At 43.5% G+C, this 24,966-nt stretch overlaps 1 protein-coding gene across 1 annotated transcript; it reads left to right on the plus strand.

The window, feature by feature from the left end:
- The first annotated feature begins 3,891 nt into the window (after window positions 1-3,891).
- Window positions 3,892-24,057, plus strand: paplna (papilin a, proteoglycan-like sulfated glycoprotein). Its single transcript, XM_034525562.1, has 27 exons — window positions 3,892-4,115; window positions 6,053-6,115; window positions 6,457-6,560; window positions 9,108-9,168; window positions 9,289-9,391; window positions 9,549-9,679; window positions 11,269-11,392; window positions 11,570-11,650; window positions 11,774-11,946; window positions 12,386-12,509; window positions 12,614-12,740; window positions 14,349-14,553; window positions 14,799-14,975; window positions 15,091-15,241; window positions 15,504-15,584; window positions 16,544-16,739; window positions 16,922-17,006; window positions 17,123-17,249; window positions 17,787-18,291; window positions 20,085-20,243; window positions 20,340-20,467; window positions 21,432-21,486; window positions 21,684-21,830; window positions 22,062-22,189; window positions 22,385-22,493; window positions 22,985-23,160; window positions 23,464-24,057. Exons 2-27 carry the CDS (start codon window positions 6,059-6,061, stop codon window positions 23,643-23,645), a joined length of 3,696 nt encoding a protein of 1,231 aa, XP_034381453.1. The 5' UTR covers window positions 3,892-4,115; window positions 6,053-6,058; the 3' UTR covers window positions 23,646-24,057.
- The last annotated feature ends 909 nt before the right edge of the window (window positions 24,058-24,966 follow it).

Consider the following 24,966-nt stretch of genomic DNA (forward strand, 5'->3'; position numbering starts at 1 on the left):
TTTAATGTTAAATCCTGTGGCTGAGGGCTCCTTTTAAAGCCGAGGCTAGACTTAATGACCAGGAATCAAAACGGGAAGTCTTCCAGAGAGGCGGATGTGGAGAACGTGGACTCTGGTTGAAAAGGGGGGTTTTCAAAAGGCATTGTGCTCATTAGGTTTCTATAATTGAAACAACAGCATGCCTAAGCCAGGCTGCACTGCCCCTGTAAAGATTTTATTCGATGGTGTTATTTTTAGTTGTGAAGTGGGCGGCCACCTATTTTTGTTGTTTGTAGAGTCAACGTGTTAAGAATACCTGATTATCCCTCCCTCCTCTTAATCTTGTGAGGTTCAAGACTTCAAGTTGCCTCCCTCCACACGTGGTCGCCGTATGTATTATTCATGTACTCCAATAAACGTTCAACTTGAAGACTATAAACAGTGCGGTTTGATGTTCTTTGAAAGTCATTATTGAGTCATAATGGTCTTTAATGCCTTTTATAACTGGGTTTACGTTTGTAACATTCAAGATCTAAAAGTGAGACATTATTTTCTTCCTTGCCAAGAGTTGGATAAAAAGATCGACCAGACGCTCATGTCTGTACGCTAGCCACAGCTAGCAGGTGGTTAGCTTACTTTAGCCTAACTGAAACGAGTAAATAGCTAGCAGATGGTTAGCTTACTTTAGCCTAACTGAAACGAGTAAACAGCTAGCAGGTGGTTAGCTTACTTTAACCTAACTGAAACGAGTAAACAGCTAGCAGTTGGTTAGCTTACTTTAGCATAACTGAAACGAGTAAATAGCTAGCAGATGGTTAGCTTACTTTAGCCTCACTGAAACGAGTAAACAGCTAGCAGGTGGTTAGCTTACTTTAACCTAACTGAAACGAGTAAATAGCTAGCCTGGCTTCGTCCAAAGTTAACATAAAACATCACTGCCCCTAAAGCTATAGGTCATTTCTTTTTTTAAATCAGGGTCAACAAAGTGTGAGATGATATGTTAATAGTTTTACAGGAAGTTATGTACTAGACTATTTCTTGCTAGCCCTGCTTTCCCGCTTCCACTCTAAATGCTAAACTAAGCTAACCATCTCCAGGCTGTAGCTTAATATGAGAGTGGTATCAGTTTTCTTATTAAACTGTCAGCAAGAAAGGGGTAGCTCTCTTAAATGCCAGAAACAAATTGTTATTTGCTGTATATATATAAAAAATACTTTAATTGATAAAAAAGACAATAGAGGCTTGGAACCAAATTGAAAAGGGTCTAATTGGATTTAACTTAGCCTACATAGTGTATATCTTGGCCAATTTAAGGGTGAATATTGGTGTAGCAGTAGTTTGTGAGTTCAAGGTAAAGGTCGTCTGGATTATGAATTAGCTGACATCCATGACTATTATTTATGTCAATAAAACTGTATTACATTCTTTCACTTTCATACACTATATGTAACCATTTGGGGAATCACACCTGTAGTTCAGCTGTTATCTTCTTATGGTGCGTTCACACCAAAAGCGTGTGAACGCAGCATTACCCATGAGAGTCCAAGATGAAAGTGATGGTGAAGTTTTGTTGGACCATAAAACGTTCACCGAATCTAGTTAATGTGATCTCTTAATGCAGATTAACTATTTTATTTGGTCCCAAAAAGCATAAAACATCCGTTAGATTCGTGTAAAAGGTCAAATATTTATCTCCATATTACAGTGGTGTAAGGTAAGTAAATTCAATAATGAACTGTAAATACTGTACTTGTTACTTCACTACTTTTCAATGTAGGCCTTTGATTTCTAACAGTGTGTTTTTGCCGCGTGGTATTGCTACTTTTACTTGAGTAAAACCTTGAAGTACTTCACTGCCTAATGAAAGTGTCCACGTACACTGAACAGAAAATATATTGTGGTAAACATTGTACATATGCTACAAACCACTTGAATTATGCTGAACGAGCTCTTTAGAGAAACTGGACGGACATTATGTGTTGTTTAGGAACTAAAAATATGATATAATATAATGAGATGGTTAAGATGAGACTCAATTTATGTTTGATGGTCCATTGTACTCAAGTGGTGTTTCGACTCACATGAGACGCTTTGCGTTTTGGTTTGGACTTTCCTTCCCTTTAGAAAGGTTAGAGTTACCTGTGCAGTGATTTTAAACATTCATACTAACATGGAAAATGACCCTTCAGTGTAACCAGATAAACAAACATGTGGCTTAAATGGGTTTTGGTGGCATTATAGCTTTTCTTTGGTTTATTCCCATGTGTGGAAAACGATCTGGGAGCCACTGTGGCTCTCTCGCTCTTTCACCCACCCTCATGAACAAAGCAGTAGAAAGTTAGCTGAAGACAAGTACACATTACACCCAAGATGTGTGTTTATTTTTTTAACACAAGCTCACAATTACATAACGCTGCACAATTTCAGCCATGTTTGTTTTTAGAAGTCAGTTGTATAAAACCTCACCCCCAAAAGAAAAGAAAGAGGAGGGGTGGACAATCTGTTTCAGGCCTACAGATGTTTAAACACAGCTTTGGTGGCCGTGGTGGTTTCCTCTTTAAAACCCCAAATAATCACTTTTCTATGTTATTCTCATGTTCGGGGTTATGGATCAATTAAATTGGCAAATTCTTCAAAGAGCCTTTGTGTATTTGGGATCAGTATTATGAGTTATTGAGAAAACAAAATGAAAGATTTAACTTTGGGTATTGTTTTTTAAAAAAATTTTTTTTTTAGATTCAGAGCATTAAAATAGCAGCAAACAACTATTTGCATTGTGGGGATGTAGTGGAGTAATTTCTACCTGAGCAGAGAATGAGGTCTGTGTTTGTTGTAATCAAGCTTCTCCGTACCTTGTTTACATAATCGGGCCGAGCAGAGTTGTGCCACTCTGTTGTGGCACTCAATGGCTTTAATGGTGTCGCCGCGGAAGCGTAGCACCAACCGTCCAGTTCAGGTAAACACTGTTAGCTCTCTCAGCACTGTTGCCTTGCGCTGTTATCGGCTAGCCATCACCATGCTGAGAGCCATGTGGAGACGGATGTGCAACCCCAGTTGGTGTCAAAGGAAAGAATCTTCACTTTGTGTTTTTAATCATGTAAAAAAAAAAAAAGACAAATATTTTTAAAAGGGACAAACAAAGCAGATTTTGCAATTGTTATCGTAAGCCACGCTAGCGCACGGCTCCGGGAATGGCGATGTCTGATGTCTGGTCCACCACTGTCGGGACATCTTGTATCCTACAATCCTACAGATTTAGCTCTTTTCCTCATAGCGCCTCCATTAGATCTAAAATCTTTGATTTTCATCTAAATATTATTCCAACTAGTGAATGGATTGCTGTGACACTCGGTGCAGTCATTCGTGTTCCCCCTTACAATATATTAATGCCCTACTCATCCGGTACACATTTCAGTCAGTCCAATACTTTGGTTTATTTCTAAATACCTGCAAAACTAACAACTGTTGTAGGTGCATTCCCTTGTTTGAAGCAGTAAAGGAGAAAGTAAAAGCATTGAGCGCTACCAAACATACAATGTTCTCTTTTTGACACGGGTCATTTGACATTTTGGGCCCATTTCAGCTAAGAAATGCCAACCTTTCCTGTCGCAGTAGACCTTTACGGGAGCTGTGTGGATGGCTACCCTGGTATTACACAGGCGGTGTGTGGAGTGGGAGAACATTATAATGACATATAGCGAAGCCACGCTCACGGTGGACCTTATAACGAAACGAACACGCTGGTTTAACTGTTATTTTTTTTTACAGCCTGAAATTACAGAGTGCCCGTGAAGGATCCCCCATCTCTGTCAGGAGGGGCTCCTGGTTAAAGAAAGCGCGCCGATGACGCAGCGGAGGAGGTTCAACCGAGAGGACTTTCTCTGCTTCTCCTTCTGCTCCTGGACGGTTTTCCTGTTGGAGGCAAGACAGATCGAGATAAAGAGATAAAGAGAGAGAGAGAGAGAGAGACAAAGGGCTGCAGCCAGATAACCCTCCTCACATATCCAGGACACTGCGGAGAAGCTTTCAGACTTCCAAGTCAAAGCTCCCGGAGAGAAAGCAGCTGTCACGGTCCTCCGCGAGGATCCACCGGTTGTCTGGACTCCAAGAAACCGCATTTAAAGCCACTAAACACGGTGAGTAGCGCGGAGGTTTCTTCTCATATTACAATTACAACAGATTAATCTTCTTCTTTTTTTTTACTGTGGAAGACGCGAATATTCATGAGAGGAGATGGGAAAATACGTTTTATACTGGGAGCATAAGCTTAATAAGAAAGTTTATAGACGGGCTCAACCGCAGTTATGATGAATAACAAAAGCAATTGTGTCAAAAAATGGATATGACGCACCAACAACCACAATAAACATCAATATGTGACAAATAACTAACCTGAGATGGAATAAAGTTAGAATAAACCACATTGTTGAGCCCACAGAGACACGTTAAGGGAGGAAATACAACATAGTTCAATCTTTATAGAAATTGCATGAATATAATAGTTCGTTTTCACTCAGGATCCATTGATGATGTTCCAAACTGACCAGGTGCCCGTGTACAGAACAAGACACTGCTTGCCTTCTCTGACTAACGAATCATTGTGAATCTGTGTGGATAAAAGTTTGTACAGCCTGAGGCTTTGTGAGCGGGTTTAAATGATTGATTGCACTCAGGGGGAAGAATATCATTTGAATGAGAGGGCACGCCTATTTATAGGTGATTATTAATGCAAGTCAAGTCAAACATTTGCTGATTGCTGACTGAAATGTGATGAGCTGGTGACTTTGATTGGGGCTTTATTGCTAAGCATTCAAAGTATGTGATGACTTTATCATGTCTGCAGCACGAGGGCAGGAGATCGTTTAGGGTCTTCTTAGGGGCACTGGAGCCTGATATGTCTGACTGTCTCTAAAACATACAACTCAGACATTTAAGGACCGTATTCAGTTAATGAACAATTTGGACCTTCAATTTAATTCAAAGTTATTAATCAATAACATGTTCCATTTTCTAAAATGTCAAGATTGTGCCACTTTTCCCTGTTTTATATAATTGTGTATTTAACATCTTTTGTTTTTTTGTCGTGAGCAACTGGAAATTTGAAAACAACACCTTGGATTCTGGAAAAAGAATTTTTCATGACATTTTATGGACTTAACGATTCATTGGTGAATGTTGCAGCCAACAGATGGATTAGTAATGTAACTAATGATTAGGGTCATTATCATTTAATGCTTCGTCTCCATTGATGTGGCCAGACGTCTCCCCACCACACAGTGACGATGACTCCATCATGTTGCTCAATTCTGGGCGTGTGTTTGTGTCTGAGAAGGATCAGACATGTCTTCTCTCCTCTCTGACATCACCTCCCCTCTGACTTCTGGCCTGCTGGCTGTGGGGTTTAACGGCCCTCACTGCCGGGTCATCTGGTCGCCATGGCAGTAGGGGTCAGACGTGGTTTGGCAGCTCCGGCCGACCCCCTTCTTCTCTCTCTCTCTCTCTCTCTCTCTCAGGGGTGCAAGAAACCCTCCGTTTGCCCCGGTGAAAACAAACAAACAAACAAACAAACAGCCCCTCCGCATGCAACAAAGGAGACTTTTCTATCTCAGTTAAGCAATTAAGTGAAGAGGCAGCGGAGGGAAATCATAAGGCTGCTGTTTAAAGTTAGAGTGACCTTACAAAAAGAGGTGTGGCTTTAAAAAGCGTTGGTGATGATACATTAGGACTTATTATACACGCCGTGTTGTCTTTGAGGGTTAATTACTCTCAATAAATCAGCAAAATGTATATTTCCCACTCCCAAACCTCGAGGATTTCATCAGACATAAACGTTACTAACTGGATCCACGGATGCAGCTGTTGATTGTCTGCTGTGGTCGATGGCTGCGAACCAAACCACAGAACTTACTGTTGAATCATCTCTGTGTACGTTCAGCTTGATGATCTGCTCAAACAAAATCATTACCACACACTCCGATTTATTGCCCTGGCTTGTTGCTCAATGTGTAAAAGCCTCCATTAGTCACGGTGACTAACTCTGGACGTCTCCTCTTCTTTCTGTTTTCTTTTCCAGGGGACAATGAAGACGCTCCTGCCGCTGGTGATCCTCCAGCTGCTGTTGGCTCCAGTGCTCATGGTGAAGTACCAGTAGATGAAGAACTGGAAACTAATTAACACTAATAAAAACACTGAATGAATGAAAATATACAAGTATTATGAGTTAGATTGTGATCCAAAACAATCTTATAGTTACATTGACTGGAGCTTTTCAGTATATCACACAGTCCAAGAGATTTGTATTTGTTTTCTGACCACTTAAAACATGTGATGTCCATGTTGGATTAGAAACTCACTTTCAAAGTTTGTTGGAAAGTGAATGAGATTTGGTTTGAAAGCCAAGTTAACAACATTCACCTTGTAATAATGCTTTGTTTGTTTACATTGTGATGAGTGTATAAACTGGTGTGTTGTGTCCAGGTGCCCGGTGTGGATCACTGGGACTCATGGGGTCCTTATGGAGAATGCAGCCGGAGCTGTGGCAGCGGAGTGACCATGAGAACCAGAAGCTGTATCACACACAGGTACCCACCTACCTTCCTATCTACCTAAATTCCTTCCTTCCTTCCTTCCTTCCTTCCTTCCTTCCTTCCTTCCTTCCTTCCTTCCTTCCTTCCTTCCTTCCTTCCTTCCTTCCTTCCTTCCTTCCTTCCTTCCTTCCTACCTCCCTACCTACTACCCTCATACCTACCTACCTACTACCCTCATACCTACCTACCTACTACCCTCATACCTACCTACCTATCTTTATTGCCCCTACATTTTCAGAAACATGCCTGCATGCACCACCTGTCTGCCCCCCTTTGACAAACTCAGCTCATTGTGAGTCCCTGAATACACTTGCAGGTTGTGAATGAAGCTAATTGGGAGGTTCATGGTCACAGACTGTATCTTGATAGTAAAATAATGCCTTGAAGTCAGGAGGACGTGGGCTTGTCTTGCATCCAGAGCAGACTGCAGGGAGGGGCCCTTTAATATTAAATTACATTTTTTGGGTGTTGGCTGCTTGTGAGGATGACTCTGCTGCACACGCTATTTTTGTTATTTTTGTTGCTTTATTTAATTAGTTTTTTTGTCCATTTATCGTTTTTTTGGTAAAATCCGACTGCACAGGACAGAGTGAGGAGTGTTGTTGCCGGCTTACATTGTGAATGTTCAGCGCTGGAATCCAGCCGGCGTGTTGCCTCATGTAACCCGTAAAGTGATCTGTGTTCATGAGGGGGGAAGTGATGTGTTCCAGTACGAGAGTATTGGCAGATAAATCTACTAAAAGGCATCAAAAGTAAATTCACTCATTCTGCAGACAAATGTCCAATGTGTTTGATATATTATTTTATATGACACTATTAAGTTTGTGTTGTTGTCTTTCGGCCTCAAACTGTTAATATAAATGAAACAATGTGAGAAGTCTGAAATGTGACCAGAGGCTCCAACAAGACATCTTTTAGTTTGGGAGTCTCTTATCTTTAAATGTGTGTTTTGGATGTGATGCAAGCAGTAACTACAGATACATGTAATGCCTTAACAAGTACAACATCTATAAAGTATAAAGTAGTCCAAGAAATACTCACAAGTACTTCAACATATCTTACTACAAGCCGTTGTAGGACTGTAACTAAGTACATTTACTTTAGTACAGTTGTGACATACTTGTACTTTACTTCAGTATTTCCATGTTATGCTTTATATTTCTACTTCACTACATCTCAGAGCCAAATATTGTACTTTTTACTGAATTACATTTATTTGACACTTTACCAGATACTTTTTTTTACATGAAAAACACATGTTCTGCTTTCATGATATGATGCAGTACTATACTACTAATCTCCAGTAGTATACAAACTATCCTAAAATTGACAAATTACAACATTAAAATGCTCGTAGACGTACAGTATTAATTAGTAGTAAAAACTAAAATAATTGAATATTCTATAATAACAGCATACATTATCAGCTGTGAGTGTGAAATACTCAGCAGAATGTAGTGTGCCTCAGATATTTAGCAACAACTAAATAAAGAGGGAATTTGATTTTTTTAAAAAGGACATGTTGGATTAGTTGTTTTCTTTAACGTGTCCAAACAGTTTTCTGATTCATACTTTGTTGCATTCATGGGAAGGAGAAACTGTAGGACAATATAGTTTTGTTCTGATTGTTCTCTGTAGGGTGGGTGAGGTTTGGGGTTTTCCATCGATCTGCTGGTTTCCAACATGTCCAGTCAGTCAGTGAGTGACTCAGCCTGTCTGTCAGTGAGTCTGTTTCCTGTATGAAGAAGTCCCGCCCACTGCTACCTATTTGGATGAACTCTGTCAAATCTTGTCTGGCAGAATCACACCTTTAAATACTATAATTAAACTGCTGTTGACAGGTTGGGTGCTCCCATTTCAGTATAAAATCACGTCACCTAGTGGGCTATAATCTATTTTAATTTTCTGCGCTCAATGAATGTAACTTTTCTGTTATGTGCCATTTTGAATTTGAAAATACAGCTCGATGCTCCAAATGCTTATTTTTCCACTCCAAAAAGGTGAGACGTTGAAGGCTGGATGTTGCCTCTGAGTGTTCGGACATGTTCTAGTCTCGGTTTTGGCGTGCTGACAGGAGCGCGTCTTGTTTTTAAAGCTTAAGGGCAGGTTCTTTTGGAGGTGACTTAATCATGCGTTATCAGCGCGGCTGCAAGGACAAAACAACCTCAGCTCAGGGGTGACGACGTTGAGGTTTCTCCTGATGCTGAGAGCTTGTTTTCTTTTTATTACATGCAAAGATTAAAGAGGAGTGCCACTTAATGTCTGAAACTTGATATTTAGACAGTCTGAGCTGACATTTTGTAAACGTGCACTAGTCGTTATCTGTTTATGTCACAGAGATGACCCATAAAGGTTTTTTTTTTATCATAGTTGAGTCATTCCTAAATCTCTGGAGTACCCTTTAAAACTGAGCGAAGTGATTATACCATTGAAGGCTTATTTGACTCAGTTCTTGTCGTGAACTTTATCAAGATAAATCACACAAGCAATCAGGTTTAATCTGTAAAAATCATTCAATCATGCTCTGTTTTCTCCACTCAGGAGTGATGGAGGACACAACTGTGTGGGACCAGACAAGTCTTACCGCACCTGCAACATCCAGGTGAACAAACACACCTAAAACAATGTGGCATTTTTTAGATATTGTGTGTCTGCCCTATTTAATTTTGTATTATATCTGATGAAAGGATATTTCACTTTGTTCTCCCATCGTTCCGCTCAGGACTGTCCCGAGGGATCCAAGGATTTCCGTGAAGACCAATGCTCCCAGTTTGATGGGGCTGACTTCCAGGGGAAACTCTACAAGTGGCTCCCATATTATGGAGGTTAGAAGTGAAGTAAAAGTAGCAAATAAAAAGGCTCCAAACACCCTCTAAGATACATATAAACATACATATACGAAGGTGCCACGGCTGTGTAACATACATGAATGGAGGTCAAATTGGGAGGTTTCTTCTCAACTGAAGCGTGTGTCTCTGACAGCTGAGAACCCCTGTGAGCTGAACTGCATGCCAAGAGGAGAAAACTTCTTCTATCGCCACCGCAGCTCCGTGGTCGATGGGACGCCCTGTCACCCCGGACGGAGGGACGTTTGTGTGGAGGGAGTCTGCAAGGTAGGAGAATGGACACGCACACATTTCTGAACAGATAAGAATGAGACTACATACAAAATTAGACAAGCAACGTCGGTTGATAGCCAAGAAGCTTATTTTTTATGATAAATTCCCCCTTTTTCTAACATCATTGTTGTTATTTTATTTTTTATGTTTCATACTTTCTCTGTGTATTTGAATTTTTTTATTTTCATGACATGATCAGTCCGTCATTTTATTAGTAAATCAAAGTCACAGGAATGAAACGTGACGTTAACCAGAGTGGACACAGCGAGAGGAGCTGAGCAAAGATTAGTTTCACTATGCGGTAATATCAAACACTTCTTCTGCTCTCATGTAATTACCGCGGCAACCTCCTCCTCGTGAAACACCTCCTCTATTTAACCTGTGACATCATGTCTTCAGCACCTCCTCTGTGGGGAGCAGCTGTCCAAAACCCACTCGGTTCTCATGTCTTATTTTTGAACCTCATTGTTCCTTTGCTTTTTAAACGTATTTAACCTCCAGCGCCAGGTTTTTGTTGCGTGGTTTTAAGATTGTTGCTTTCACAGAAACATGGTGTTCCCACAGGTTTCTTTTACACCTCGTTAAAGCCGGCCTTGCTTTGGTTTGGCTCCTGAAACCGGCGGTTCTGGGACTGGACTTTTGCCTATTTGAGGGTTTCTGTAGTAAAGTTGATGCAGCACATTTTTTATGTGCAATTTTCATTTTTGTGTTGGTATTCTCGGCCTCCTCGTACTTAAATAAACATGATGTGTGTTTCTTCGTAACGATACCTGTAAGAGCACAGCTGTTGGAATATCAATACACAACAGACACATTGTTAGGATGAAAAACCGTCAATCTCTGTTGAATTTGCGTTTAAAGAGGGCAAAAATATTAATTTAATTCGTACAGATTCGTATTGACGGTTCTGCAAACTGTTTAGAAAGTTTGGAGTTAAATATCTGCATCATCATGCGTGCAACGCAGGTTCTTACGCCCTTTTAAAGCACGTCCTGTTTGGGTTTGGCTGCTGGAACCGGCAATCCAGTGACTGGACCTTTTTGAGGGTTTATGTAGTAAAGTTGACTTTTTTTAATGTGCAAAGTATATTTTAGTGTTTATAGTCTTTACTCAACCGGCTCTCACAAAAACACCCATCATGTGTGTATTATCATTATGAAACCTACAGGGACACAGCTGTTGGATTGTTTTACTCTGGAGAGTTTAATTAAATTACATTTCATTTAGCTGACGCTTTTATCCAAAGCGACTTACAATCATACAGCGTAGACAAAGCTACGGGGAGCAAGTGTCTTGCTCAAGGACACATCGATTAAGGCGGGGATCGAACCGCCGATCCCCTGATTGCTGCTAACCACTGACCCACAGACAACCCTTTGCTTGTTTAAATTCTTAGAAATAATTTTTTAAGGTTCTGAAAACTAAACATTTGGATTATCTATATTACATAACTGCATACGTTGCATCACCTTGTTAAGTATTGTCTTGTATTCCTTCGGTCATCCTTGAAAAAGGCCGCTATCCGCCCCACATTTTCAAAAGACTCACGACGTGCTTTCTGATGAAACCTTTTCCCTCCTCAGCGTCTCGGCTGTGACAACACGCTGGAGTCTCTTCAGCGGGAGGACCCCTGCCTGCAGTGCGGGGGCAACGGACAGTCCTGCTCCCAAGTCAAAGACAGCTTCTCTGTCCGCGACCTGCCAACTGGTACGCTGCACATTTATACCCACCAGATGTTTTCAATCAGCTCATTTTTGTCACACCAGAACAATGATTTCCTTCTCTCCGAGGTATCACAAAGCGCTGATTTCTTCAGTCCGACTTTTTCAGCATTTTGTAGATTGCGTGCGTGTGAAAATGAGTCGCGTCTCGTTGTCATCACAGGCTACAACCAGATGTTCATCATCCCTGTCGGAGCCACCACCATCAGCATCAGGGAAACGGTGGCCACGCGCAACTACCTCGGTGAGTTTGTGTTTTCACAAAACAAGACTGTGAGAGGATCATAAGAAATAGTTTACGGCTTTAACGCACTTTTCAGATTGCGTTCTGTACTTACACTGACTGTAACCTCTGTGCACGGGCCAGCTATCAAGAACCTGCGTGGTGAGTACTACCTCAATGGCCACTGGGTAATTGAGTTTTCCAGGGCGACACCCATTGCTGGGACTATGCTGTACTACCAGCGAGGAGCTGAGGGGGACAACGTGCCCGAAACCATCATCGGCCGCGGCCCCACCACCGAACCCCTGGTCATTGAGGTAACATTGATCATTTCCTTTGTCTGCTCAATATCTCTCCTTAAAAGCGGATACAATCATTTTTTATAGAATAACAAAGGATCGCATTAACATGAAATGGCTCTAGCCTTATTCCCTCTTTTAATTCAACGTTTTGGATTTAAAGCCTGCGATCTTTCTGTTTTTGTTCACTTTCTATGTTCAAATAGCCCAGTTTTCCCCCTCAGCCGGCGGCTGTTTTCAGCTTAAGTTTTTAAAACCATCCTTTGTTACCTGCTCAGCAACAAAACAGAATTTAGCGGCTAAATAGCCAAACATTCCCCCTCGTAAGTTGGTGGAGAGCCAAACAGAGCTAAAAAGGAGAGTAAATATTGGACTTGCAGGTTTCGTCCTCTACGGACCAGGAATCTTGTCTTTATAAATGGGAGTTTCATCTTTATGTCCAACCCTCTCCTCTCAGCTGATCAGCCAGGAGCCAAACCAAGGAGTGGAGTATGAATTCTATCTTCCCAATGGACGCTCCAGACAGGGCTACTACTGGAGCTTTGGATCCTGGTCTTCCTGCAGCAGAGAGTGTGGATCAGGTCAGAGTCTCAGATAAACAATGTCCCCGAATGCAGACCAGGACTTTTCTTAACCCTCTTCTTGTAAAATGACACAAGTCCGTTCTCATTCTCACCGCCACCAGGCTACCAATCTCGTTTGGTGTTCTGCACCGTTGACAACGAGTCCTACCCCGACTATCTCTGTGCATCTCTGCCGAGGCCACAGACCAACCGTACGTGCAACCCCCACGCATGCCCACAGAGCCGCAGGTAAACCTCAGTCCAATTTCAGCTGTAAAAAAAATTATTTGACATTTCGGTACACTTTGGCAGAATTTTCAACAGCATCCAGATTTCGTTTTGTTCCATTCGGGAGTGTCGGCATTTTTTTGTTTGTGCTCGTGAAAGTGGGCAAAGCCGCAGTCTTGTTGACGGTTGTTGTTGTGACTGTCTGAAAGGATGGCGTACCTGTATCCACCACAGTTGTGGAGATCCTCAAAAAGGGCCCGAGCCTTTGTGTTCAGGTAACTCAGGCTCTGTAGTCGTAGCGTTTAGAGCTTTAGCAAACACACGGGGGAGACCTCAATCATTTAGGCATCATCTTCCCTCATTTTCTGAGCATGCATGATGAATTTATTTGTAATTATCTTAAATTATATCCATTCTATGCTTCATATTGACACCTGGAAAAGGAAAGTACCCAAAAAATAATTCCGAAGTGTAATAAATGTCAAACTCTCCCCCCTTCAGATGTGTTTGACGCTATAGCATCTGTGTTTAGCGCAACGCCTCGTTCCTCCATGCAACAGTCCAGCTCAGAGGTCTCCTTTCAGCCTTTTAATGATCCTCATTCGTGTTGGACACACTAAATGTCTCTCACCAGGGAGACCGGGCGGGGGATTTGAGGCCAGGTTTCCATCAAAGAAACCTCCTCGTCCTCCTCCTTTTAACCTCCATCCCCGTGGCCCCTGCACCTGACCGCTGAGCTGGGCTGCTGTACGAAGCCTCTCTGTGCCTGGTGTGTTGTGAGGTGTTCCCTCAAAAGGTTAAAAGGTCGTCATGCGGGCGGCGTGTCGGGGATCGTGGGAATCTGAATGGGACGCAGCAGCAGTGAGTGTGGTAGTAAATATCCGAGGCTTCAGTCAGTGACTCTCTGGTATTTCCTGCTTCTTTTCTTTGATGCTGCTGCTCAGAAACCCGAGATGTTTAAGAAGCTCGGGTGACGCTAACTGCACCTTCATTGTTCCTCAAATGAAAGATATAGACCAGGAGCAGTTGATGTCCATGTATGTGTGTGTGTGTGCTAACAGTTGATGTTTGTATATGTCAGAGTGTTTTCCAGTGTTTGTGATTCACGCTTCTAGTAGTCAAACTAACCAGGAGGTGAAGAAAGCAGCTGGTTCTTTAACGCTGCGATCTCCAAAACAGGAGGTGTTGTTTTTAACGTGATCGCGTCTCGTTCAGTATTTTATTTTTCACTATTGTTTATCATTACATAGATGAACTGAATAAACAATAAACACAACTCATAGAAAAATATCATATTTTGCATATATTCAACACATCATTTTACTTTAAAGGGTAACTTAACACAGTGTTGCCCTCTCTGATTAAATGTTACTGCTGCAGGTTGTGGTTGCTTCACCAAAACTAGATTTTCAGGGCAAGTTAAGTTGCTCTTTAATTCCGCCAAGAGAAATACGAAGTGGGGCTGAGATGCTTTAGATTGGCCAGATTTTAAAAAGTCCATTCCTTATTGCACTGATGCTGTTAAGAAAGTGAAATAATGATTTTTAAATGTTCTTCATTTTCTGTGCTCTACATAACTACGTTGTGTTCCCTCTCTCTCTCCTCTTCCTCACGTCGGGTTTTTCCCAGCTGGAAAACCCGAGAGTGGAACACCTGCTCCGTCACCTGCGGTGGAGGCTCTCAGGTGCGCAGCGTGCAGTGCGTCTCCCATGATGCCGCGGGCCCCCGCGTGGTGGAGGACGCCGTGTGCGCCGCCTACGCCGAGCCACCGCCCGCTCTGCAGACCTGCAACATGCAGAAGTGTGCAGAGTATCAAGTGACCAGATGGAGCGCGGTGAGTGAGATGCCACGATTTGAGCCAAAAAATTGATTGCCAAGATTGCACGAGCATCTCAAATCTAAGCCAGAAAAGTCTTATAACCCTAACACACTCGATGCAACCTATTTGAATAGCAAGAAACACAAAATGCAGATGTGTCTACAGTTTCCTGTCTTGCACTTTATTTCTAATGATATATCAAACAATATGACTGTGTGGCGTCCCCATTAAAAGATCGATCTGTGCTGCTGTGTCTGCAGTGCTCGGTGAGTTGTGGTTCAGGCCAACAGACCAGGGAAGTGACCTGCGTCGGCTCGGGGGGAATGCGGCTTGAGGAAACATCCTGCGGCACTCTGCTCCGCCCGACCGCCGCCCGGCCCTGTGAGACGGCGGCCTGCCGGAGACAGACCAGCTGGCACGTCGGAGACTGGGGACTGGTGAGTGCGATGGGGACCACTAGGGACACTGGGATGCTCCCGTGCGGTTGCCGTGGCCGGATGTGAAGCATGTCGACAGTCATCACTTATAATCTCTCTGGTTGTTTTCCTCCAGTGCTCCATGAGCTGTGGCTCCGGCTCACGAGAGCGGCAGGTGATCTGCTCCGACCGAGAGAGGAACCTGTACCCCGTGGTCCAATGTAACGCCCACCCCAAGCCCTCCACCGTGGAGCGCTGCAACACCCAGTCCTGCTACAGCCCACAGGGTGAGAGCACGCAACACAGACAGACACCGCCATGCTTTCTGTGCTCACACCACATCCTTCCACACATCTGTATCGTTGTCTGTGTGAAGTGCTTCACGTGGCATTTTAATTTTAATGTCCGTTCCACCGCTCTGCACACCCGGTTCCTGCGGCTCCATCTTTAAATAAAAGGACACACAGATGTTCCGGTTCAGAATGAGTGGCTGACTTACTGCTCTCGTGGTTTTGTGTTTGTTTGTTTGTTTGTTGATGCTCTGTGCAGGAGTTCCCAGCATCCAGGACACACGAGGACACGACAACACTCAGACGGTTTTCCAGCCTCATGTGCCAGATTACGCGACAGGTTGGACTCAAAATCATAAACATGATCCGTTTCTCTTTAAAGATAAAAGACACACGTCGGTGCATTTTTTTTTTTTTTTTTACAAAGACAGACAATTCGTTTTTAAATGCTTTAGAAATAGGAGGTCTCCAAAGTCTACATTTTGAGTGAATATTTTAGCAGCCAAATCAAATGGTTTACGTGTGATTCGACTTTCATCTCATTAAAATGCATTTAATATTTTACTTTACAGGCCTTATATAAAAGGCGCGATATAAACAAAGCATTACTCATCTGTAATACCCCTAGAATTACAGTTATACCGGTGGCTCTCTGGGAAATAAAAAATACAAAGCATTTTAGACCAAATTCTATACTTTTCCATTAACAAAAAGCGCTAAAAAGCATGATCGCGCCCTAATAATTGCTTCCTCTCAGTTCCTCGGCACTACTTCCTCTCTGATATAACTCCTGTCACTTTGTGGCCATCAGCCCCCCCCACCACCCCCCTCCCTACCCCTGTCCCAGCACTAATTATCCAGGCCTGATGGACATGTTTTCAGGGGTCCATGGGCATTGTTGGCCTGATTAAAATATTTCCGAAGCACTGAAGTGTGGAAGTGCTGGCTGTTGTGTTTCTGGTATGTTCTGGCATTCTGCGGCAAGAATTTCAAGTCGTGTGTGTTCATTTCCTGTGAGATTGTTTACTCTGGACGGATGGAACCTCTTTCAATTGATTCTCCTCTTGTTCCCTGCTTCATCTTTCCATAAACAAATGTTTCTGGTTAATTGTACGTTTGTGTTTTTTTTCCTTTATGTGCTCTTTTGTGTTGCGGCTTCCTGTGAGGGCTCACTGCGTGGCCTCCAGCACAAAAGCTTAGACTCCATTGTACATTTCTAAAGCGATGTGTGAACTTCTCTTTCGCTCTGTGTCGTCTCGTGTGGATGTTAATTCGCCTCCCGCTTGGTTTTCATTGCAGCTCGCAGGACGGAGACGGATCCGAGCCAGACGAACACAGTCCACGACCCTCACGGCTCCGCCCCCGCCCTCCACTGCAGCCAGTCCTATTACGGCTGCTGCCCGGATGGACGCACTTCGGCCGGGGGCCCCCAAGGTCTGGGCTGCCCACATGTCCCAGCCCCCGCCCCTGTCCAGCCACACTGCGTCCGGACCAGGTACACAGCTCCAACCTGTCATTTGGCTTAGAGGACATATGGATCCTGTTTTAGAGCCTCACTTTTATGGCCCTCTGACCAGAGATCGCTTGGCAGAGTTGCACATTTGAGTTCTTTCTGTACCTTCAGTACAAAGTGTTTCACTGTCTGTTCCTGCTCTCTTTCTTGTTCTTGCTTGTCAGTTATGGCTGCTGCCAAGACGGAGTGACGGCGGCCCGGGGCCCCAACCAGGAGGGCTGCGTGGAGTACGCTGTCCCTGCAGCCACTGTAAGCAAACATCAAATTCATTTATCACACATGCTCAATGACAAACTCTTCTTGACTGGGCTGACCAGACAGGCTGTGATTGCGTTCTTCTAATCGGTGATGTCACGCTTCCTCAGGCTGCTTCTTCTCTGCCCACTGAGAATGGAGCGCAGTGCCGCATCACTACCTACGGGTGCTGTTATGACCGCACCACACCTGCAGGAGGACCCAACGGGGAGAGCTGCCCCAGCCCACCAAACCACAGTAAGAGACTGAGTAGAGAAGGGTTTGCTACTTCGTCATCAACTAACATTAATCTGTGAATCTGTATCTGGTATAATCACAGCCTTTTGCTTTTGGCCACTGAGAAGCTGAGTAATGAGTAATACTAATGTAAGTAAGTAAGGAAATATAAATTCTTCACTTTTCCTGCCCAAATACTCCCAGTTGATTCAGGAATTCTCCCTATAAGTTCAGTTTTCTATTTTTAGCCTTGGTCGTGCCAAAGAAATGTAGCTGATTGTAATGAACGCTGTTGCGTCCAATTTATGTTTGTTAAAAGGAAAATTCTTCCCAGAAAAGTTCATTCTTGATCTTAAAAGTAGTAGTTTAACAAAACAATCCCACCTCCCCTCACTTGCATTTATTCTGTAGCTTTAAATTGCATGTCCTTCGTCCGATGATGATGATGATGATGATGTCATCTATCCATGGATGAAGACCATGTGATACAGCTGAAAGTGCAGGAAAAGTTAGTAATGAGTCCTTGAGACTTCATGTTGCTCTGTTTCTTTGCTGCAGTTGAGCGCTCCATCTGCTCGCTGCCTCGCGCCGCCGGCTCCTGCAGCGGCTGGGTGTCGCGCTACCACTACGACGTCATCGCCTCCAAGTGCGTGCACTTCTGGTACGGAGGTTGCCACGGCAACAGCAACAACTTCATGACCCGGGCCGAGTGCCAGAGGGGTTGCCGGGGGCCTTCAGTGGGCCAGCAGGGCCCGGGGCCGGTTGCTCCCGCCGCAGAGACGACTTCTCGAAGGGAATCCACCGCTGTGAGGACCGCACCCGGAGGAGGTACAGCATCTGGAGCAGGAACAGCATCTGGAGCAGGTGGATTCACGTCCGGAGGGTCAACAGGCGGGGGGTCACGCAGCATGGGGAGGATTTTCACAGTCCAGGGAGGATCGACCAGCGGCACCGGCAGACAGGCCACCAGCGCCGCCAACCATGCCCACAGAGCCAGAGTCTTCCTGCGCACTCGCCGACCTCCCCCTGCTACCGCTGCACAGCACACCGGCCCAGCGGCGAGGTAAGACCCCGAAAGACCCGGGGAGCCCAGCGAAAAGCTCGTTCCCTGCCCCAGCCCCGCCGGCCCCTTAAAGCTGTTTACAGCCTTCCTCCCCCTGCTGACGGAGCCCCCGGAGTGCGAGGGCGGCCAAAGAGACAAACATCAACACGTGCATCATTCTCTTGCCCTCAAAATAAGAGGACACATTTATATAAACCAGATGCAGAATTAATATTAATATGATGTTTTCAATAATACAAAAAAAAAAGGATATGAAGGATAGCAGTTCACATCATTTCACCGAATCTTATTTTGAAATGTCTGCAGTTAAATGTGTCAATTACTAATTTCTGTAATCTGAGAAATCAAAGTGAAGACTAATTAAATAGTCCGTCCTGCCTTCTTTAACAAATGATCAAACTTAAAGAATAACTTAACAGTTGGCTGAGTTCGACATCGCATACCAACACACCATTCATGCAAAGTCTGACGTAGAATTGTGGAGCGTTCGCACAGTATGTGGATTTTGTGGAAGCAATGAAAATGTCTGTATGTAGAAAACATGAGCAAGAATATAAGTTCACTGCACATGCTCAGCTGCCCCACAATGCTCTGCGTCTGGCTGCCTTGAGACCTGTCAGTCTCATGAGAAGAAGCCAGGCTAAAAGCTCTTGATATATGTCACTTTATTGTTTTTTTTAATGTTTTCATGCAAGAAACCCTTTAGATTCCCCAATATGTGGTGAGACTATACACATTGATGAAGTTTGTGACCGTTTTTAGAGACGAGAGAGTTACTTCGGGGTGAGTGTTCATAAGTGAACAGACTGCTGTTAAAATCACACTTATTCATCATTTAGTAATAAACACAGATTCAGTAAGTAGTACAAAAGTATGCGATTTTGAACACGGCCACTGGCTTGTTTTTGCCGCAGTGATGTAGACGTGTACTTCAGGGTGTGTCAGTATGCCGTGACATCACTGGTTAGTGTGGCACAAACCCCAAACGTTCAACCTGGGGGGGTCCGTGAAAAACAGCCTGTTGTTAAGTTACTCTCCAAACACATATTATATTATACGTGCTTTATTTTATGCTCCGTGCTCTTTCCACGATGTTAAACGCACATACCTCCGGGGACGCCGATATAATCTAAACCCTTGCTTTGTAAAGTTCAACCACAGCCACGCTTCTGTACCTTGAGCTCCACAGACTTGGAGAAGTCGACCGCCTCACAGCGACCCTGTAATGGACGCCTCTCCTGTTGAACGCTTCTGGGACTTTTCACTGTCTGTCCGGAGTTCCTGTGCTTATCTGCGCCCGCTACCTCAGCGCGTCCACCACCTTCGTGCTTTGTGTTGTCACCTTGATGTTAAATCCGATCACACTAATAAAGGTTCCGCTGTGACGCTTCACCTTGTTGGTTCTGTGTTGTCACTAAACTCCATGTCTTTCTCCACCTCCGTGTAGTTCGGTGTGCTAGCGACATCTTCGGGGGGCAACCTCTTTGCTGTTGAACCTTGTCTTTGATTTGTAGCTCACAGACTTAGTTGTTTTTCCGGGTGCATTGTTTTGTCTCGTCACTTTTCACGTTGCATGGGCCACAGCTGGGTTTCCCCTCTGTCTTCTCTCTCTGATGAACTTCTGAAGCCAGGTCGTGGGCGATCTTTATGCTTGCTTTGGTGGCTACTAATAAAAGTACCAACAGCGGAGTATAAAGTGACTCTCTCGTTCTCTTCCTCCTGATCCTCCATCCTATTTTGTCCCTCCTTTCTTTCCTTCCCCCCTTGTGCTCGCATCCTCCCCGTTTCCTCAGCTTGACCCTCGGAGAAGTGACCATCGATAAGTCGGACCCCTCCACGGTGGAAGCTCTCGTGGGCCAGACCGCGGTGCTGCCCTGCAGAGTCAGCCCGCCGCCGTCCTCCACTGTCAATGTGGAGTGGAGAAGAGATGGCGTCCCTCTGTCGACGCACAGGTCTGTAGAGACACACACACACACACACGCGCGCAGAATACACTTTGTATTGTCTGTCAATGTTTGTGATTATTCTTTGATGTGTGTGTTCTGTAGGCATCACCAGCAGCCCAACGGCTCCCTGTTGGTTGGTCCTCTCACTAAGTTGGACTCGGGTTGGTTCCTGTGTGTAGCTACTCGTGAACAGGAGAGAGACCACCGCTACATTAACCTGTCCGTCTCAGGTAAGGCAGCGCTCTGAAACTAGAGCTGCGTCAGCCGGAAACGTGAATGCTACTGTGCTTCCTTGTGTCCTGAGTATTACACACACACACGAACCATCAGAAACACCAGTGAAATACACGAGGGGCCGACTCTACCGCTAAGTAAGGAAGGCAACTTCTGGGCCCCCAAACAGCTCTAGATTTATTACGATGGAAAGAAATGAAAAAATATTTAATTATGTTTCTCTTCTAACTAAAAAATAACTAATCAAAAGAAAGAAAGAAAGAAAGACACACACACACACACACACACACACACACACACACACACACACACACACACACACACACACACACACACACACACACACACACACACACACACACATAATAAATTCACTTTGCTTGTTTTGACATCACCAATGCAGTTGAATCAGGGATTTAAATTTAAATGAATAGCTGCATTTAAATGCAGCTATTTTGCTGGCGGTAATGTTATTAGTGGTATAAATTAGTATCAAGTCATACAGTGACGAAACACCAGTGAAATACACTCTGGTTTAATTCTGCTTCCAGTTGGCTCTCTGCTTGTGTTGAGTCTGGGGTTGTGAAGAAGGTGTTAATGTTTTTTAAAATTACATATTTTTGATTTACGAATACAAGGCACGTATGGATATGGACAATGTGTAGATTGTCCAGTAAACGGAGGACTAAAGAAACGCTTCCCGGCTAATTGGGGCCAGATTCGGTCAAAACCTTAATTTGACCGACTTTAACCCCAATTAGGCCGTCACACGGAAATCCTAAAGATCGAGGCGGAGCTGATGTCACAGATGATGTCAGAGGTTGTGTCTGAACATGCTGACTTTGAAAAAGTTTGCCGGCCTTTATGCATGATGTGTTAATGGGACATTATGTAAGTGAATTATGACCGGAGCATTGACCCAATTGTGTGTGTGTGTGTGTGTGTGTGTGTGTGTTATAGAGGGATCATCTCAGCTGGTTCATACCTCACTGCCTGGAGACGGCCCTTTGCCGCGGTAAGAACAATCTCTCTTTCTCTGAATACTCAAAAGTCTTCCCTGAAAATACAAAGAAGAGATATTGAAGAAAAAGAAAAGAAAACACCAAAATCAGTGCAGTTAACATTTGTACTCTTTCCAACGTCCTCTGTAATGTGTAGCTGTGTTCAATTAAAAATGACGAAACAGCCATCGTCCCTGTCGCCTCTTCTCAGCTTCAGCATCGAGCGGTCGAGCTCGTCTTTGCTGGAATCGCGAGCCGGACAAACCGCCAGACTGTCCTGCACGATCGTCCCTCTGTCAGCTCTTCAGGCTGTCAGCATCCAGTGGACTAAAGATGGACACGCCCTCAGTGACTCCAGGTCAATATTCCATATCTACACAGAAGAAAAAGGGGATTTCTTCATGTGTATATATATATATAACCAGAAAAAATACAATTAAGTTGTCATTTACTCTTTTCAGTAGATTTTTTTCTGATAATATTAAAATAAGGTTTTGAATGCTTGACTTGTACTTGTAATGAAGTATTTTCAGGGCGTGCTATCGGGTTCTGGTCGGCGGTGTCTTGACTCGCTGCCGCGTCGTTGCAGGTTCACCCAGCATGCAGACGGCTCTCTGACCATCGGCTCGCTGAAGTCTGCGGACTCCGGCGTCTACACGTGCACGGCCTCCTCTCAGCAGCAGCTGGAGCAGCGGCAGCTGCAGCTCAGAGTCCAAGGTGACTTTTATTGGTTCTGTTCAGGCGTCCGTTGATGCCGTCATTTCACTGAAGCACCACTAGAGGTCGCTATTAGTCACTGTTTAGACTTGGAGGAAGTGCAGAATAGTTCTCTGGGAGTTTGTGAGCATTTTTTAAAGTAAAAAAAAGAATTAGACCTGATTTTTTTCCTTCTTTTTTGTTTCTGTTGTCCAGCCGACCTGAAGATCACCACAGCTCCCAATAACATCCAGGTGTCCGAAGGCAGCACGGCGCTGCTCCCCTGTGTGGTGTCAGGAGACAACGTCAACATAGGCTGGTCCAGGTAATCATAAGTATAATCTTATGATTATATGAATGTATGTTTAATCTGGGAACCAAGACAAATCAGCACAGCCGGTGCAGCACAATGTAGTGACACACATAAGATAATAAACTTTTTAAAGGGCTTTTCCAATAAAAAATAAAAAACTTTAAGTTAAAGTTTAAGTTTGTTTTAATAAACAAGTACATAACTACTCATATATAAATAAAGATGCTCTGTGGTTTATAGTTAGTTTAAAGTTCAGTTCCAGATTAATTTATTAACTTCATTAATCCAGCTTGTACAGTCTGTAACAGAGTCAGATAGTTTAGTTTGTCCAAAAACGTTGCAAAAAAAGTTTTTAAATTGAAAAGCAGAACAAGTTATATAGTCTTCTGTAGAGTTACTCAAAAAGAAAATCTAAAATGATTCATTGGCGTATTAGATTTATGGTAGAAGAAGCTGCACCAAGCTCACGGGCCTTCGACCGCCTCTCTCCTCTTTCACCCCAGAAACGGCGTGCCGGTGCGGCCGGACGGTCGTGACATCCAGACGTCCTCCGACGGCAGCCTGATCCTGAATAACGTCAAGCCTTCCGACGAGGGCACGTACACCTGCAACGCTTACACCGGCATCTACTCCGTGAGCGCCACGGCCGAAGTTCGAGTCATCAAAGACACCCAACAAGGTGAGGGTGGAAGTCTCGCCGCCATCCGGATGTTTGTCCACGTTCCCGTTTGCAACAGAATTATACATCATAAAGAGATCGTTTGTGAGCTTTCGTATCTGGATGAGAATTTGTTTTAGCTTTTGTTTTGTTCTAAAAAAAAAAAATTGATTTATCAAACACTTGCTGGGCAGCAATTCATGGATCTGGAACCGGACCAGTGATGTGGGAACAAAAAAATTATATATATTAAAAAAACTGAACGAGCAAAGTGTGGATGTGAGATGAATTCACGCCACACGATGTCTTTCATCTCTGCTGCAGGTGTCGACGTGCCGCCAGAATGCGTGGACCAGCCGGAGCTCGCCAACTGCGAGCTGATAGTTTACGCCCGCCTGTGCTCCAACTCGTACTACTCCAGCTTCTGCTGTGCCAGCTGCACCAGGCACTCGCAGAGGAACAAGCGGTTTGGTGGGTCGGGGTGGGAGAAGAGGGCGAGACGTTGAAGCTGCATTTTGGAAAAACCTTCCAACACCCTGAACCTTTGCCAAAAGTACTCAAAACTGCAACGGAGTAAGGGACCGATTCCGAGTAGATGTCGTTAAATCTGTGGAGCTGGAGTTCAGGGAGTCTGTTTGTACACTGCATGAAACACTGAGTATGGAGGCAGTAAAGAGGGGCATCAATGTAAATGTAATCAATGTAAACCTGGAGAGTCTGTTGAATGTGATGAAGCAAGAGTCAAACTTTCTTTGTCGTTGTTGTTCCTTTATAAGTAAGTTATTTTCTCTTTGGAGCGACTGTACGTGTTCTCCGTTTTTTAGAGAACACTTTTACTTGCAGGTCATTAAAAAAGATTTAACATGTACATCCAGTGAAATTAAACTGTTTTAATTAAATGAATATTTTGGGCTATTTTCACTGCTAAAAAAAAAAAGAAAAGGTTGTTTTTTCTCTTCATGATGTTTATTTGTATGTAATTATTTGATATTAAAAATAATATTTTGCTAAAAAGCGACTGGTGGATTTGGATTACTGTGTGACTTGATGTTCCAGTTTGAACCACAAGGGGGCGCATCCCATTCCTTGTTCATTGTTTCGCTGATTGACAGCAGGTGTGCCAGATGACGTGAGTCACAGGTCTTTAAACGCAGGTGTTTTGTTTCACTCGTGATTATATGAACGACTCTATTGCTTTCAGAAGTCATCTGTTAAAATGCCCCTCAGAGGATTAATATAGCTTTGAGAGAGAAAAGAAAGTCAGACTTTACTTTCACCTGTTACGTCTGAAGGTGCATCAGATAAAGTAAGATTTAAAATAACAAAAACAATATTCGAAGACAATTAATATATTACATTAACAACACGACGTGGCTTTTAAAAAAATTAAAATGTATATTTCTTTCATAAATAGCCGCAGATGAAAAGCTCAGGGTGTTTTATGGACAACCTCATTTATTTTAAAAGTTTCAGGCCAAGTTTCTAATAGAGTTTATGTCTGTTATTGGAAAATCCATCTTTAAGAAATAAAATGATCCCCTATTGGCTTCACGTATTGATCAGAGCTTGTGAGGTGGTGTTTCCCAGATGAGTCCCTGTCTTATGTAAATCTCATATTTATGAGAGCATTTACTGCTTATTGTTCTCTGGTTTCACTTCCCATTATACAGTTTATAAAAAAAGGAATGTGGCCTTTATTGAACTCCACTCAGTCCTGTTAATATAAGTTGATAGTGTAAAAGAATGCGTGTTTTAATACATCAGACAGTTCAAGGTTTCACACGGACCTTGGAAATGGTCAAGGTCATTACTACGCGGCACAAATAG

The sequence above is a fragment of the Cyclopterus lumpus genome, chromosome 22 (genome assembly GCF_009769545.1).
Source record: "Cyclopterus lumpus isolate fCycLum1 chromosome 22, fCycLum1.pri, whole genome shotgun sequence".
NCBI lineage: Eukaryota > Metazoa > Chordata > Actinopteri > Perciformes > Cyclopteridae > Cyclopterus > Cyclopterus lumpus.

Bases quoted from the DNA above. Each gene is read 5' to 3' on its own strand.
- paplna (XM_034525562.1), top strand. From the start codon at position 6,059: ATGAAGACGCTCCTGCCGCTGGTGATCCTCCAGCTGCTGTTGGCTCCA. The intron at 11,651-11,773 runs GTGAGTTTGTGT...TGCACGGGCCAG, and splicing joins GGCCACGCGCAACTACCTCG to CTATCAAGAACCTGCGTGGT. The intron at 15,585-16,543 runs GTTGGACTCAAA...TTTTCATTGCAG, and splicing joins TGTGCCAGATTACGCGACAG to CTCGCAGGACGGAGACGGAT.